Source organism: Hippocampus guttulatus, chromosome 1 (genome assembly GCF_054856545.1).
Source record: "Hippocampus guttulatus isolate MCC_2025c chromosome 1, RoL_Hgut_1.0, whole genome shotgun sequence".
In the NCBI taxonomy this organism is placed as follows: domain Eukaryota; kingdom Metazoa; phylum Chordata; class Actinopteri; order Syngnathiformes; family Syngnathidae; genus Hippocampus; species Hippocampus guttulatus.
The window spans coordinates 15,878,487-15,892,604 of record NC_141261.1 but is presented as its reverse complement, the minus strand read 5'-3'; the positions used below and the strand labels follow the sequence as shown (position 1 = coordinate 15,892,604).

Below are 14,118 nucleotides of genomic sequence, written 5' to 3'. Positions count from 1 at the left end.
TGATCTGAGGCCTGTTACGGCTGAGAACCCAGATCAATGTTACATTATCACACATACGCAACCGATTGATGGTTGGAAATCGTCAATCTAGTTTTGAAATCAGAAGCCAGTAAAGTGTTTGTTCAACTGTATACTGTGAAGGGGGGCGTCGGCAACAATACATTATGCCATATCTCATTTCTACAACGTCGAGAAACATGATTTTCCTTCGTGGGCCACATGCAGAAAAATTATGTCATGGGCCGGATCTGGTTCTCCTTGAATTTGACACCTGTGGCACATAATGTGAAATACTGATGATCGTGTCTCAATTCCTTGGCTGATGGATTTAATTTGCTTTCGATGTGGGTCTGTTTAGTTCGAGGCTTTGCTATTAATCTGCTGTATGAATGACAAGTGGCTATGCAGCTTCATTGCAAAAAAAAAAACAAAAAACTATTTATTGTTTGATGAATAGCCTCTCGAAATGCACAGTATGTTCCATTTTCAGTTACAGTTTCAAATAAGTTTGAGATAATCGCCAAAAGCATATTGCTAACAATGACGTATGACGTTCCCACGTCAATGTATTCATTCACCAGTCACACGTTCCAGTCGTGTCGAGTGTTCGCCACCACGAGAGCAACGCGAACGTCCCACCGCATGCGAACGGTTTGTCCCTGCCGCCTTTCCGTACTGACCTCCTGACCCGGTTGTCACATGACCAGTCAGGCCGAAGGCTCGCTCCGGGCCGGCTGATGTCGTCCGGCTGTCAAACGCTTCTCGTCCACTTCAAACGTAAGTAGGAAACGGCACGTTTGGTTGCGAGGCCGTTCGACGCCGTTCGGTTTGTCTTCCGCGACGGAGAAAGAGCGAAGATGGCGAGAGCCGCGCTTAGCATCGTCAAGCTAACCTTGCCGCAGCCACTCGAGCAACTTCGCCAACGTTGCAACGAATTCACAAGGCAGCCGCGTCTCTTACCTTTGGAGAACGCGGCTTTGCTTGCGCTAGAGTCAAATCACTACCCCAATTTCGTCGCCGGGTTGTTTCCAGACGGTCTATAAGCATGATTTGGAAAATGGATAGGTGCTAAGAGAAGTAATGTGACCCGAAAGGGCGTGAAATGAGCCTTCCGGTGATACCGAGGTTGGTTGAGAAACTGTCAAAGTCAGTCATTTTGGATTTGGTAAAAGAGGTGCAATTGTTTTTCCGCTGACACAAAATAAAAGCTGGGACTCAAGACGTGCTTTTCATCCCAATAAGGCAATTATTGGAACTAACAAATGACCCAACCGTCGTACTTTGCCAGAACGAGTCATTTCATGAACACGAACAGAGTGGTGTACTCGCTGTTCCCATCGTAGTGTTCGAACTCGGGTGTATTTCTCGAGCACTTGAAAACGACCAGCACTGTATGCTAAGTGCTGTACATGGAGCAAAAATCATCCCTACAACAACAAAGACTGTGGAAAGCACAAAATCAGTCCAACGCAAAATCAAGTCTCGTGCTGAGTCCCCTCGCCAAAGAAGAAAAATGACTAATTTGACGGATGGGCGGCGATGCCCAACGTCCCTTCCGAAGAGAGGGAGCGGCAACGGCAAAGGCTTTACTCGGTGAAAGATGCGAGTCTCGGAAACTCGATGGCGGCCACCGAAAAAATAGATGCTCATACGCATACCGCCTGTGAAACCGATAACGCGGCCAGTGGGAGCACAAAAAAACAGCAACCCAACAACCCAATGGTACACACTAATCTTGGCGTTTTGCTTGAACGGCAGGCTGAAGGAGGAACAAGCATGGGCCGCTTTCCTCTCGCCGGTAGCGTGACACGAGGATCGGAGAAGATCCCCTTCCGTCATGGCTGCTAGCTTCTATCCGAGCCCTTTTGAGGAGGCGGCGGGCGAGGTCAAGGAGGGCTTCCTTTGCCCGCTTTGCCTCAAGGACCTGCAGTCCTTCTACCAACTCCAAGAGCACTACGAAGATGAGCATTCCGGGGAGGAGCGCCACCACATTGGAGGACAACTGAAAAGTAGGTCGGATCCGTTAAGCCCCAACGCACGCTCGGTGACAGAGTGCACGGCGCATCTGCCTCATCGTCGAGAGGTTCTGGGTTGGCGTCTCGGCCCGGCCTCCTGTGTGGAGTTAGTTCACCAACTGATGAGAACATCAAATAAGTTTACAAAAAAAAGTAACCTCTGAGTCCATTGAGTTGGCCACTGTGTGTTTCGGACCTCCGCATGACAGTTTTTAGATTAGTTAAAGGAGGGACGGAGGGGGGGTTCAATTCAAGCTCTGATGTTCCAGTTTGGACTTTTCATTGTGGTCCTCATGCTCAAGTGCCTTTTCTGGAAAACAAAAAGTGTGGCAATAGGAGTGTGAATTGTTGAATGTCGGTCAACAGCAAATTTTAGTCAGAGATGGCTTCACATACTTTTGACGCTGATACCAAAAATGTCTTCCATTTGCTTTGTTTTGCGCCAGCACATCAGATTTCTGAGATATTTCTTTCATTTTTTTTTTTAAGTTCGACCGATAAATCCCTTGCGCAATTTTTTCATGTGTTGTACTTTGTAGTTATCACGTTGCAGGAAAAAAATCCGGAGCCGAATTCATAAATAATTTCTCTGTATAGTCCAATATTTCATTTCTATTATTCTCCAAATGTGTGCCAGAGGGGAAAAAAAGTGTACTTGCATCTGTGATTTAAAAAACAAAAAAAGAAATAGTGAAAATGTGTTGACCGGTGTGATAGAAAGCAGCATCTTGAAGCAGCCCTTCTCTTAAGTTGTCCTCAGTCGGGTGAGCGCAAAGGAAGCGCTTGTGTCCGCAATCGCTTCAAGCTCATGAGGATGAGCACCATCCAAAAAACGGATGGCTGATTCTTCCTCGCGGCGGCGGGAGATTGACCGATGTCCGCGCGTGCCTGCGCAGGTTTGGTCCAGAAGGCAAAGAAAGCCACAGACAAGCTGTGGAAGAGGGATGGCGACGAGCGGGGCGACGCTGACGCCGGCGCTTTCGAGTCCTTCTACTACGGCGGGGTGGACCCGTACATGTGGGAGCCTCAGGAGCCGGGTAAGAGGACAAAACCGGACGCGCCGACAGGAAATCTGCGCAGACGCTCCCAAACCGTGTCTTGCAGGAGCCACGAGAAGCCACTTGGACTCGTTCAAGAAGCAGCGCGCCGCCAGGATCGACCACTACGTCGTCGAGGTCAACAAGCTCATCATCAGGCTGGAAAAGGTGCGCCCCGCCCCGCGCGCGTGGCCAAACGCTTCCCGGTGCCGCCGTCCTCATTGGCGCTGAAAAAGACAAATGTCCTTGCAGCTGACGGCTTTCGACAGGACCAATTCGGACCCGGCCAAAATCCGAGGTTGGTGCCGAGTGGCGTTGCGGGCGCCTCGCGGGTCGCAACGCCGGCGCGCCGTCATTTCAAACGCGCTTACTTTTTGCAGCCGCGGAGAAGTCGCTGGTGTCCTGGGTGAAGGACTCGGATGTCCCCTTCTGTCCCGACTGCGGGAGCAAGTTCAACATCCGCAACCGGCGGCACCACTGTCGTCTCTGCGGCTCCATCATGTGCCGCAAGTGCATGGACTTTGTCGCCTTGCCTCTCGCTCGTACGTATGGACGCCGAGGGCCTGCCGGCGCTCGCCACTCGTTGCGACGTGACGCCTTGGCAAATCAATCGAGACTCTTATGTACTAGTCCAGGGGTGGGCAAACTTTTTGGCTCGGGGGCCGCATTGACTTTTAAAATTGGACATAAGGGCCAGGTCAGCACGAGCTATGGTACATTAAAAAAAAAAAACTGCATTTGTTGACAGTCCATATCAAACATCAACAGAACAAAAGCATGAAAGTACGGTATTAATATACTTTTTTTAAATGACAAAAGTGTTGTTGATGACCTATTTTAGCCTGTGCATCGCTGCAGATGGGTTGTGATCAGACCAGTAGAAGTAGAGCGATACAGAGGTACTAGGTGGTCGAAAAGATTGCCCCCCCCCCCCCCCCCGTGTTCTGCAACTTCAAGTCAATGCGCCACCTGGCGGTGAAATGCCTGTCATTACAAGTCCAATTGAAATGAATGCAATCATTCACATCGAACCTTAATTGTGGACCAACCTTCGGCGGGCCGGATTAAAAAGACCAACGGGCCGGATTCGGCCCGCGGGCCGTAGTTTGCCCACCACTGTACTAGTCCAAGTGTGTAGAAATGCGTATCGTTTGATGCATGTTGTCAGGAGACACCCCAAGACATTCGCAGCGGATTTATTCGGAAGTAAAACTTAAAAAGAGACTCAAACAAAAAACCGAACACAATCCACCTGACCCAATTCCCTGAAATTGAAGAAAAAGCCCCCCCCCCCCATCCAAAAATACTCTCACAGTCCCAGTGAGAAATGGTGTTCAATAAAAAGTGGCCAGCAATCTCCATCCATCTTAAATGCCCCCCCCCCCCCAAAAAAAAAGCCGTTTCATCTTCCCACAAGCCTCCGCGTGTGTGCAAAACCACTTGAGGCCTTTGGGCTCTTGACGTCCTCCAGTTGACCTTTGCCACGAGTTTCCAACGGTGGCGACTCCCCCGATTGGGCGAGCCTCGGGTCATCGGCGCATGTCTAAGCGTTTTTCTTTGTGACCCGACAGAAAAGCTGATCGGCGGGACACGCGAGGCCCCGAGTGTGCCCGGGGGCCACGGCCAATGCCACTCGCCCGGCGCCTCGGGCCCCCGGAGAGGCAGCCTGAGTAGCCTGAGCAGCGTCACGTCCGCGCCGGACGACAAAGACGACGACAAGATTCGCTGCTGTTGTCACTGTACGGAAACGCTGTTGAAGAGAGAGCGCAAGATGGACGAGAAAGACTTTGTGCCCGACATAGTCAAGCTTTACCAGGTGAGGGAAACGGTCGGCGCCGACTCGCAGGGCCGAGCTTTCCAAGGCAAAAGGCTTGGGCTCAGGTTGTCCGTTTCTTTGCGGGAAGCCGAATGCGTCACGAGACGGGCTCGCAATAGTGCCTTCAGATTTGCCGCTCTGTGTTCTCGGCCACGTCGTTGGCGGAAGCACCGCGCATCCGCGGGCGACCGCGGACAGACGGGAAATGTTCATTGAAAGGCGACCCCCAAAATAAGTTGACCCCCCCCCACCCCCCGCCTCGTTGTCTTCCCGTTAGCGTCTGAGGATGTGCATGGAGAAGGTGGACGAGAAGGCCCCGCAATACATCCGAATGGCCGAGTCGCTCAAGTAAGTCCCGTCGGCGTCTTCGCCATCAAATGCCGACCGCCCGCCGGCCGCGTGACCGACGAGCCGCCGCCTTCTTTTCTCAGCGCCGGCGAGACCACGTACAATCTTGAGACGGCGGGGGGACTTCGACTGGAAGTGCAGAAATACTACGAATTAATCGACGCTCTGAGGTAAGTTTGCCGTCCGCCCTTTTGAAAAAGGGGGCGGGCCTTCTCCGGTACGGACGCTTTTTTTTTCTCAGCAAGAAGATTCTGACGTTGGGAACGAAAGACGAGCCGCAGCCGCGTCCGAAGGTGCTGCAGCTGCAGAGGATGGTGCGCTATTCAGCCACGCTCTTTGTCCAGGTGAGTGCCGGCGCCCCCAAATTGTCAATGGGGGATAAAACGGGGAACCCCATGAGAAGAGTCAGTTTTCTTTTCAGGACCAAAGACCTGATCCGCTAAGAATAAAGTTGCATGTTTCCGAGGTGAAAAAAAAAGAGTGGACTGCCAATCGTTTTGCGGCTTCGTCCATCAAATTCAAGGCCGTGCCTCATCTTCCTCGTAGGAGAAGCTGCTTGGGCTCATGTCCTTACCGACCAAGCAGAAATATGAAGAGCTGAAAGAAAAGAGAAAAGAGGAACAAGAGCGGCGACTCCAACAAGAGAGACTGGTGAGATGCCGCAAGCATTTTTTTTTTTCAATGAGCACGCTCGTCGTCGTTGAGTTTGCGATTTCCTGCTTCGCAGGCCGCCAAGGAGGTCCCGAAGAGGAGGCAGGAGTCGGAGAAGAAGCGCCCGCCCGCCGACAGCGACGGAGAGATGGCGCAGGCCCCGCCCCGCCTGACCAAAGTCAGCGGCTGGTTGCCCTCCTCCCAGCCGGGCCTCGCGCGCGGCGCGCCGGAGGACCCCCTCCTGCAGCAGATCCACAACATCCGCTCCTTCCTGAGGCAGGCGCGCGAGGCCCGCAGGGCGGACGAGGTGGCCGTGCTGGAGGAGAACCTGCGGCAACTGCGGGACGAATACGAGCGGCGGCAGGTCGGCCTGGCCGTCGCGCTCTCGCGCGAGCTGGCCGACGAGGAGGATGCGCAGCGCCGCCCGGAGGCCCATGAGAGGGAGGAGAGCCGGCGCGCGGCGCCCGCTCCGCCGGCCGGCGCCCCTTTCCATCTCGTCCTCGCCGCTGGAGATTTGGAGCCAATAGAAGAAAGCTCCGTTGCCGAGCGGGACGAGGAGTCGCCGCCGAGGCGCCGGAACTCAGGCGGCCGGGCGACGCCGCCGAGCCGAGACGGATGCGACGACCCTGTTTGCCGAGAGGGCTCCACACCCATGGAGGAGGATCCGTCCAATCCCTTTTGCGAGGACATCCGGAGGGAGTGCGGGAAAGTCACCAACGGAAAGAAAGAATACAACCCTTTTGACGAGGACGAAAACGAGGAGGACGACGCGCGGGCCGGGCGCGTTCCCGGCAACCCCTTTGAGGACGACGACGACGCAGAGAGCGCCGACCCCTTTGCGGCCGATTCCAACGCCGGCTCCTCCACCAATCCTTTCGACTGCGACGACGCCGACAACGTGGACTCGATCGAGGAAGAGCTGCTGCTGCAGCAGATCGACAACATCCGGGCCTACATTTTTGACGCCAAGCTCAGCGGTCGGCCCGACGAAGTGGAGCTGCTGGCGGAGAACCTGCGAGAGCTCCAGCGCGCCCTGCGGGAGCAGAAGAGAAACCAGCAGTGACGCCCGTCGGCCCCTTGGCGTCCCGCTTCGGCCTTCCCGTTTGGCCTCGCCACCGACGCTCGCGGAACGACCGGCGGCCCGCCCTCGTCAAGGCTTTGGAATCGCCGCCGCTCGCGACCGCTCCCCTCCGGACTTGGCGTAAGCCCAATGCGGCCGTCGTCATTTGAGAAAAAAGACGTGCTTGCGAGGAAAAAAGGATGCGCACGGAAGCGCTCTTGACGGCTTTTCTTCTTAGGTGACGCCTCCACATTCCACTTATTTGTGCATTTGAAGCGCGCCGTTTGAAACAAGGCATCATTTTGACATGTCCCTCATGCTGCCGCGCCAGCTACGGTGTGTGGAATGAGTCGTCAATCAATTCTCAGTCCCAAAATATTTTTCCATGCGTCGACGAGTAAATGGAGTGCACGTGCTCGGCGCGCAACATCCGCTCGCATTCATGAAGCGCCGGCAGCAAATCGGTGACGGCAGTCGGGGAGTCAAAGCGCTCATCCTTCGCTCACTGAGTTGACCCGCCGGTGTCCCAAAGTTATTTGATCAGCACAAGTTTTATTTTCATGATCTTTTAAAATCTTGTCTATTAAAAAAAAAGAAGAAATAAACGGGGCGCAGCTTGCTGCCGGAATCGCGTTGCAAAGTGCTAGCGCATCACATACTTGTAAAATGTGAACATAAACCCCAAAAAGTCCATCGTGGCGGCACACTCGCCTCATTCGCTTTCGGGATCCACGTTGGTTGCTTGCAGTTATTTTCAAAATGTAAAAAAAAAAAAATCAAAAGCTGGGGAGCGTGACCCGTATCGAAGCACTGACTCGATGCAGCAAATTTGAAGTTCAATGTTTGATAGCCACGTGACGAACTGACAGCCTCTTCACTTGCGTCGGGTTTCGGTGTTTGATTGACTGCAGAATGACAACAGTTTGGATTGTTTATTAACATGCGAGCACAAGTAAACCAGTTCTCAAGTCTGATTTCATTTTGCCGGGTGAATGTTGAGTCCGCTCGCTTGTGGGGGGGGGGGGGGGGGGGGGAGTTCCGGGAGCCGCGTCACACAAGATGTATTTCAAGTCCAAAGAAAGGCCGGCCGCACCGCCTCAACTCTCGCTTCTCCTCGTGCCGCTTGCTTGTCTGCGCCACGCGGAAGGAGAACCCCCCCCCCCCCCCCCCCTCCGGTTTGGATTTGAAATAGATCTTTGGTGACACACCTTGGATTCACGCTCTGTTGGAAGTCTGTTTTCGACGGCGCGGCAAGAAGAATGCCAGACGCGTCGCCTATCCTCGCATCTTTCCGGGTTCTTCAACGCCAACGACAAGCGTCGCCGGACGAAGCTCCTCGTGAATTTGCGACGGGCAAAAAAAAAAAAAAAGTCTGTTTTTCTTGTCCGCCGCTCACTCCCGTTCCGCTTTCATTCGGGCGCGATACTTGCCCGTCATCTCTTTGGGCAGCGGCGCGGTGCCGGGACAGGGCACCTGACCGTCCACCTCACAGATGCACTCTCGGAGGCAGTACTTTTTGGGGCCAAAGTTGGCGGGGTTGGACGCCTGCATCTTCGCTTGCGCTTCTGCCTCCAACACCGTCCTGGGGGGCCAAACGGGCCAAGGTCACAAACGACAAAAGAGCACAGCACGCGCATGACAACTCGTGCGATCCAAAGTGCGGAGATGTCAATGCAACGAGTTAATCGACGCGCACCAAAGACGAATAAGTTGCACAACGTGTGCATTCTTGTGACTTCCTGTGCGACTGAGAAGTCATTCTTTCTCATACAATCCAGTCAGGGCTTCATAATGTAACTTGCAATTACATCCTTTGAGAGCACAGCCTTTGTTTTTACCTTAACAATTATTCAGTCTTCTCACCCCGATTCTAAATTGGAGAAATCAACCAACCCGGCGACCGTGCACATAAGCAAAAACTTACTGGGATTTGCCCAAAATAGTCCTGATGTGTTTTGCGATGTCGGTGTGGTCCTTGCCTTCCACATCCACCAGCACCTGTTCGCCGTCATCTAGACCAAAGGCACCAATCAGCTCGACTCTCGTTGAAAATAAAGTTTTTTTTCAGGCACTGTGCCGTGAAAGATCATCACTTCACTCCAATGTTTCATTTTCCACATGTATTGACCGCAAATGATGTATCTTTGTGAGACACGTGCAGTCCAAGTCAGAACAATGATTTTTTCTCTTCCACTAGATAGCAAAAAATATGTGCATGGATATCTTTTGGGACATTTTGGCTTGGTGGAGAGCTGCAAGATTTTTTTCGAATGCCAATGGGTATGTTACTTGGCTAAATATGTCGGGAAAGACTAAAATACAGCACTAATTTGCAGACATGAGACACAAGACTACTCACCCAAGTAAAATCTCAAGAAGGGCGACGGGGTCATGTTTTTGAACATCATTATTTGGACCCACGGGTTTTTGTACTGAATCTGGGGAATATTGAAGAACACAAATTTCCTGTGGAGCAACAACAAATAAAAGGGTGGACATTGACATGTCAGTGAAACCGTGCTTTCTTTCCTCTTCGCTAGTCGCGTTCTCGCTGACCTTGCTCCGTCGCTGAGCTCTCCGTGCGTGTTGTAATTGACCGTCATGATCTTCACTCGGCTTTTGAAGATGATGTCGCCTTTCTGGAGATACTGCAACGTCCTCCTGATCGGGAAGCTTCCTTTCATAGGCATTTCAAGACCTTCGTCGGTAACAAATGGCCATTCGAAGCTTTTCCGCCAACGTTGTGGTGCACGAGTACAGTCGACGCGTTTTGATGACGTTTCTTGTGTGGTCGCCAAGACTCAAGAGGAGACGTGCAGAGCGACCGCCATCTTGAACAGGGAGTCTCGAAATCAAAACTCACTGAAGAGATTTTCTCTCCCTCTAGATTTTCATGAACTTTGTGTTGAAACCGTTAGACGTAGCTGGAACACAAAAAACAGTGTGCATCGTTTCTTCACTCAAAATTAGTTTTTTAAGGAAATTATAAATTAATGGAGAAACGGAGGTACTCCGGTACAGAGGAGAGGAGTGTATCCATCACCGCCCCCCCCCTAAAAATTTACGTTTGCATTATCTAGTGTTTAAATAAATTAAAAGGCAACACCTGAGCAACTCGAATTACCCATCAACCACACGTTCCAATACATTTGCTCACTTGAAAAAGGCCTGGCTTCACGCAAAAGGTGCTCTGTTCTGAGTTGTTTAAACGCATCTAGGTTCATAACTGGAAATCTATATTTATGCCTCATATCGATATTCATATCGTCTGAAACCCAAAGGTCTTTCAGTATACAGGTACAACAAAAACAGAGGTTGTCGTTCAAATACAGTACTTGAATTAATTTGAAATCGGAGGATGGCGAAAATGCCGCTGATCCAGACACTTGCAGATCTCCTCTGCGCATGCGTGAAAACTGAGGCGAAACTTGGAGAAGCTACCAAAGAACCACCGCTTCGGACGACAGTACGTGGGTGTATGCTGAACTGCAAAAGCTTGTTGGCATTGTTTAAAGGTATTCAAGCCTCATGTGACCAGAGAGCAGGTGCACTTTTTGCGAAGTTTCGCTGCTCAAGTGGAAATTAGAGATTTGAACGTTGATGGGGGGGATACAAATACAAAGCATTGCAAACCTCCGTCCATTCGTCACAATTCGCTGACAGAAGATCCAGAGGGACGAAAAAGACAGACTAAAATGAGAAATTTCTTCAACACCTTTATTCACATCAATGTTTACTTTGTATCTTGAAATCCAGAGGAAACGCACAGAAGCTGAGTCCGATATGCAAGCCACCGCAGAGCGAAACTAACGACGGACACGACAGAAATACAGTATCCATGTACATGTATTTTTTTTTTCTCGCCAATATCACTTTTTAGGAGTGAAACGTTTCCACATTTCACTATCGTAGCGTGGCACATCGGCGATTGATTTGCTGACTCGGATCACTTGACTCACTTCATGCGAACAAAACAACACATTTATTCAGCCTATTTGTATTTTGCTGGGAGTGTTGGGCTCAGCAAATAACCACAAATGTCCTACGTGTATCGTCCTTATGTCCCGGCGTTGAACACACGCCCCCCTCCCCGCACACATCCAGCACGTCAATTAAAAAAATTAGAAAAATAAAAAAATAATTAATCTTGACTGTCGTGTCCCAGCAGAGGGCGGTTCGTGAAATAGAGAATCAAACCACATATAAAATGATCCAAAATCACGGTTTTGTACGCTACTTCGCAATAGTTCTCGAAAGGAAAAGTTAGTCGCCAAAGAGCGTCCCTTACCCATGATGCACCGCGCGACCCGGAGACCTGCAAGTGGTCCGGAATGCCATCAATGCAGCGGTACTCCGTCCTTTATTTATTTCGCCGTACTTCACACAAACAAGTCTTGACATGTCTCAACATGGGAGCAGTCATAGAGGACATTCGGTGTTGCAGAAGTCCCCCGCCTTGAAGAGCTTCAGGACGTTGACGAGCGGAAACATGACGACGGAGCCCACCAGCGAGCCGGCTTGTGCTGCCGCGCCACACCAAACGAGGGCGCTGTGACTTTGGTCACGCAGGATGACTCCTACCATCACTTTGACGTAAGACAGAGTTCCAGTGAAGAGGAGCCACGAGAGGACCTGGTGGAGGTCAAATAGACAGCATTCGACTTGGGACAGTAAAAAATAATGAGAATAATAATCCAATAATCAGCTCTCGGCATGGACAATTTTCCATAAACAGCCGACTGTAAAAAGCGATCATCGCTCAAGCTGTGAGCACAATTGCTCAAGCTGTTTGGTTCAGAAGCTGGACTTTGGCATTTCCTGGATAAAAGTGGCCACAGATGTCAGGTCTTGCTGCGTTGATGCAACGTGTGTGCGTGTCACTCACAATGACGACTTCTCCCGCCACGGAGCCGTGAAGTAGAGGACATGGACTCATGGCGGCCATGGCCATGTTGTAGCTGCCAAAGGCCGTCCCCAACAGCGCCAGCGCACCCAGAAACAGCAGAGACCTGAAAGCACAATCCAGTCAGGAGCGCGCCGACTTGTTCTCACTGGGCATGTCCAAAGCACCGCAGGTAGCATCGCGCGGGAGTCCAACAATCACAATGTGACTCAAGTGGAGCCTCTCAGCTTTCGTTTGACCACTTTCACAAAAGTGAGCTCATGATGGCAGTTTCTTGCACAGTCGCGATCAGATCTTGATCGTTTTCTCTCACATTTGTTGTGATGGCATTTCAAAAGGGATCAAAGCCACTCGACCCCTGGAGGGTGACGTACGTGGCTCTTTTATTTGAATGCAGTCAAGCCACGGAGGGTTGCCGTTTGACACTTTTTAAAAAATCTCTCCCGTTATTCACAGAAAACGTTGCCTGAAGTCACCGTTTTGTTTTGTTTTGTTGTTCTGCACAGGGCAAAAGAAAAAAAACAATTTGGGCGGCATCTTGGTGTTCCGTTGAATTCACTGATCGTGTTTTGTTGGCATGCCCCTTTCGTCCAATCAGAAATTGCTTTTGAATTGAATTATGCAGCCCTCTCCACCTCGCCGCTCAGAACATTTCCACCACGAGATATCGCACAACCCCTCACTTGAATCTGTACTTCTCCTTTTCCGGTCTTTTTTTTGTTTTTGGCGCAAGTGCCTCTCCTTCTTCTTACGCGAAGAGGTCCGAGTGCTCCAACGGTACCTGTTTTGGAAGAACATGGCAACGGTGCAAGCGAGCGGATTGGCCACCGAAGCCAGAGCGGCCGAGAGGTGATAGGCCAGGTTGCCGTAGGGCATGCAGGAGTACGTCTGCACGGAGGGGAGCGCGCCATTGGTGGCGCCGTTGACCCACACCACCAGGAAGTAGATGAAGGTCAGCCGGTATCGGGAGTCGCCGGGCTCCGCGGGCGGACGCCTGGCGCGGCCGCCCCCCTCGTCCCGCCGTTTCAAATCGTGCCCGTCGATCTCCGCCGCGGGGTTGTCCAGGCTGGAGCCGACCGAGCCCCCCGCCGGGTTCTCATCGGAGGCCGAGCGAAGCCTGCAGAGCGCGACGAAAGCGGCCAGACTCATGCACATCATGGCCGTCAGGAAGAAGAAGAACACCTCCGTGGAGAAGTTGGGGGGGAGATATTCGGTCTGGAGGAAGCTGTCGTGCGCACCGGTGTGGTTTCCCGCCGTCCCCTGCGTAGCGTTGACGCACTTGGCCGCGCCCACGCCTTGGGCCAGGGCGACCACCCCGGGAACGAAGCCGCTCAGCCCCTCGCCGACGTAGTAGCTGGCGACGTAGGTGGCCGGCAGCGCCGTCATGAAAGGCAGGAAGGTGACGGAGGAGGTGCAGTCCACCAGCGAGAGGAAGAAGGTGATGACGAAGAAGGCGGTGCTGCGCTTGGCGCCCGCCACCACGCTGGTACGGTCCCAGAAGAACGTGAGCAGAACGCAGGACAGGACGCCGACGGAGAGGACGGCGAGGATGACGGCGCGCTCGTTCAGGCGCCCCGGCCTGGCTTTGTGCGCCAGCGCGATGAGCAAAGGCCCCAGGTTGGCCGTCTGGATGAGGACGGTCAGGTAGGAGGGCAGATCCCAGCCTTCGGGGAGGGCGTTGACCAGCAGCGGCAGCTCCACCCACAGGCCGTTGACGGCCACCCATGAGCCCAGGCCGAAGGCGCAGGCCAGCAGGTGGACCCGCAGCGCCATCCCGGCCCGACGAGAACCACCCGGCCGCCCGTCACGCCTGGAGGCCGGAAACCAAAAACGCAATATTCCACCTCGGTGAGTCCGTTTCACGTCAATTTCAGCGGACGGCAGTCATGACGCACAAGCCCGACAGAAAGTCCAACCCGTCGACAGACAAAAAAAAAAAATCCAAGACAATGGAGACGTCCGCTCAGCCCGCCGAGGCTTCAAGAATGTCGGCTCGTACGCCCGTCGCGCCGATGCCACGATGACGGACCCCCGCGTGGTTGTCCCGCTCGCAGAAACGCACGCTGACCAAAGCGCGTCCCCAAAATACTCCCACCTCGCCTCTGCCGTCCGTCCCTGCGGGCCTCGGAGACGGCGTGGTGTCATCCCGCAAAGACGTGGGAGAGTGAGGAAGTGGTTTGCTCGGGGACACGTGGCTCCCGGGTGGGTCAGAGTCCAGTCCGGCTGTGGGCGCCGCGTAACAGAGCGCACCTCTCTCATAATTAGGTCAAGTCGGACACGTTGGCTGC

The 14,118-nt window shown here is 52.8% G+C and overlaps 3 protein-coding genes across 3 annotated transcripts; 1 reads left to right on the top strand and 2 right to left on the bottom strand.

Annotated features, from left to right (window-relative positions):
• The first annotated feature begins 627 nt into the window (after nt 1-627).
• On the top strand, nt 628-7,901 carry rbsn (rabenosyn, RAB effector). The gene is made up of 12 exons (XM_086114305.1): nt 628-777; nt 1,759-2,009; nt 2,912-3,052; nt 3,120-3,220; nt 3,305-3,350; nt 3,433-3,594; nt 4,624-4,868; nt 5,146-5,216; nt 5,300-5,386; nt 5,458-5,560; nt 5,763-5,867; nt 5,944-7,901. The coding sequence occupies exons 2-12, from the start codon at nt 1,838-1,840 to the stop codon at nt 6,928-6,930; spliced, it is 2,220 nt and encodes a 739-aa protein (XP_085970431.1). The 5' UTR covers nt 628-777; nt 1,759-1,837; the 3' UTR covers nt 6,931-7,901.
• Nucleotides 7,845-9,718, bottom strand: mrps25 (mitochondrial ribosomal protein S25). The gene is made up of 4 exons (XM_086114330.1): nt 9,484-9,718; nt 9,287-9,393; nt 8,852-8,939; nt 7,845-8,509 (listed from the first exon to the last, which is right to left on the bottom strand). Exons 1-4 carry the CDS (start codon nt 9,615-9,617, stop codon nt 8,320-8,322), a joined length of 519 nt encoding a protein of 172 aa, XP_085970456.1. The 5' UTR covers nt 9,618-9,718; the 3' UTR covers nt 7,845-8,319.
• Nucleotides 9,719-10,636: 918 nt separating this feature from the next.
• On the bottom strand, nt 10,637-14,115 carry slc52a3-1 (solute carrier family 52 member 3-1). Its single transcript, XM_086114294.1, has 3 exons — nt 12,612-14,115; nt 11,813-11,936; nt 10,637-11,559 (listed from the first exon to the last, which is right to left on the bottom strand). Exons 1-3 carry the CDS (start codon nt 13,601-13,603, stop codon nt 11,347-11,349), a joined length of 1,329 nt encoding a protein of 442 aa, XP_085970420.1. The 5' UTR covers nt 13,604-14,115; the 3' UTR covers nt 10,637-11,346.
• Between the last annotated feature and the right edge of the window lie 3 nt (nt 14,116-14,118).

What these genes read in the sequence shown, in the direction of transcription:
- rbsn (XM_086114305.1), top strand. Translation starts at nt 1,838, where the DNA reads ATGGCTGCTAGCTTCTATCCGAGCCCTTTTGAGGAGGCGGCGGGCGAG. An exon ending in GGACCCGGCCAAAATCCGAG is followed by an intron (nt 3,351 to 3,432) that starts GTTGGTGCCGAG and finishes TACTTTTTGCAG; the next exon opens with CCGCGGAGAAGTCGCTGGTG. An exon ending in CAGCCACGCTCTTTGTCCAG is followed by an intron (nt 5,561 to 5,762) that starts GTGAGTGCCGGC and finishes TCTTCCTCGTAG; the next exon opens with GAGAAGCTGCTTGGGCTCAT.
- mrps25 (XM_086114330.1), bottom strand. Translation starts at nt 9,617, where the DNA reads ATGCCTATGAAAGGAAGCTTCCCGATCAGGAGGACGTTGCAGTATCTC. An exon ending in CTTCTTGAGATTTTACTTGG is followed by an intron (nt 8,940 to 9,286) that starts GTGAGTAGTCTT and finishes CCTTTGGTCTAG; the next exon opens with ATGACGGCGAACAGGTGCTG. An exon ending in ACTATTTTGGGCAAATCCCA is followed by an intron (nt 8,510 to 8,851) that starts GTAAGTTTTTGC and finishes TTGGCCCCCCAG; the next exon opens with GACGGTGTTGGAGGCAGAAG.
- slc52a3-1 (XM_086114294.1), bottom strand. Translation starts at nt 13,603, where the DNA reads ATGGCGCTGCGGGTCCACCTGCTGGCCTGCGCCTTCGGCCTGGGCTCA. An exon ending in GCCATGTTCTTCCAAAACAG is followed by an intron (nt 11,937 to 12,611) that starts GTACCGTTGGAG and finishes TTGTGCTTTCAG; the next exon opens with GTCTCTGCTGTTTCTGGGTG. An exon ending in TGGCGGGAGAAGTCGTCATT is followed by an intron (nt 11,560 to 11,812) that starts GTGAGTGACACG and finishes GACCTCCACCAG; the next exon opens with GTCCTCTCGTGGCTCCTCTT.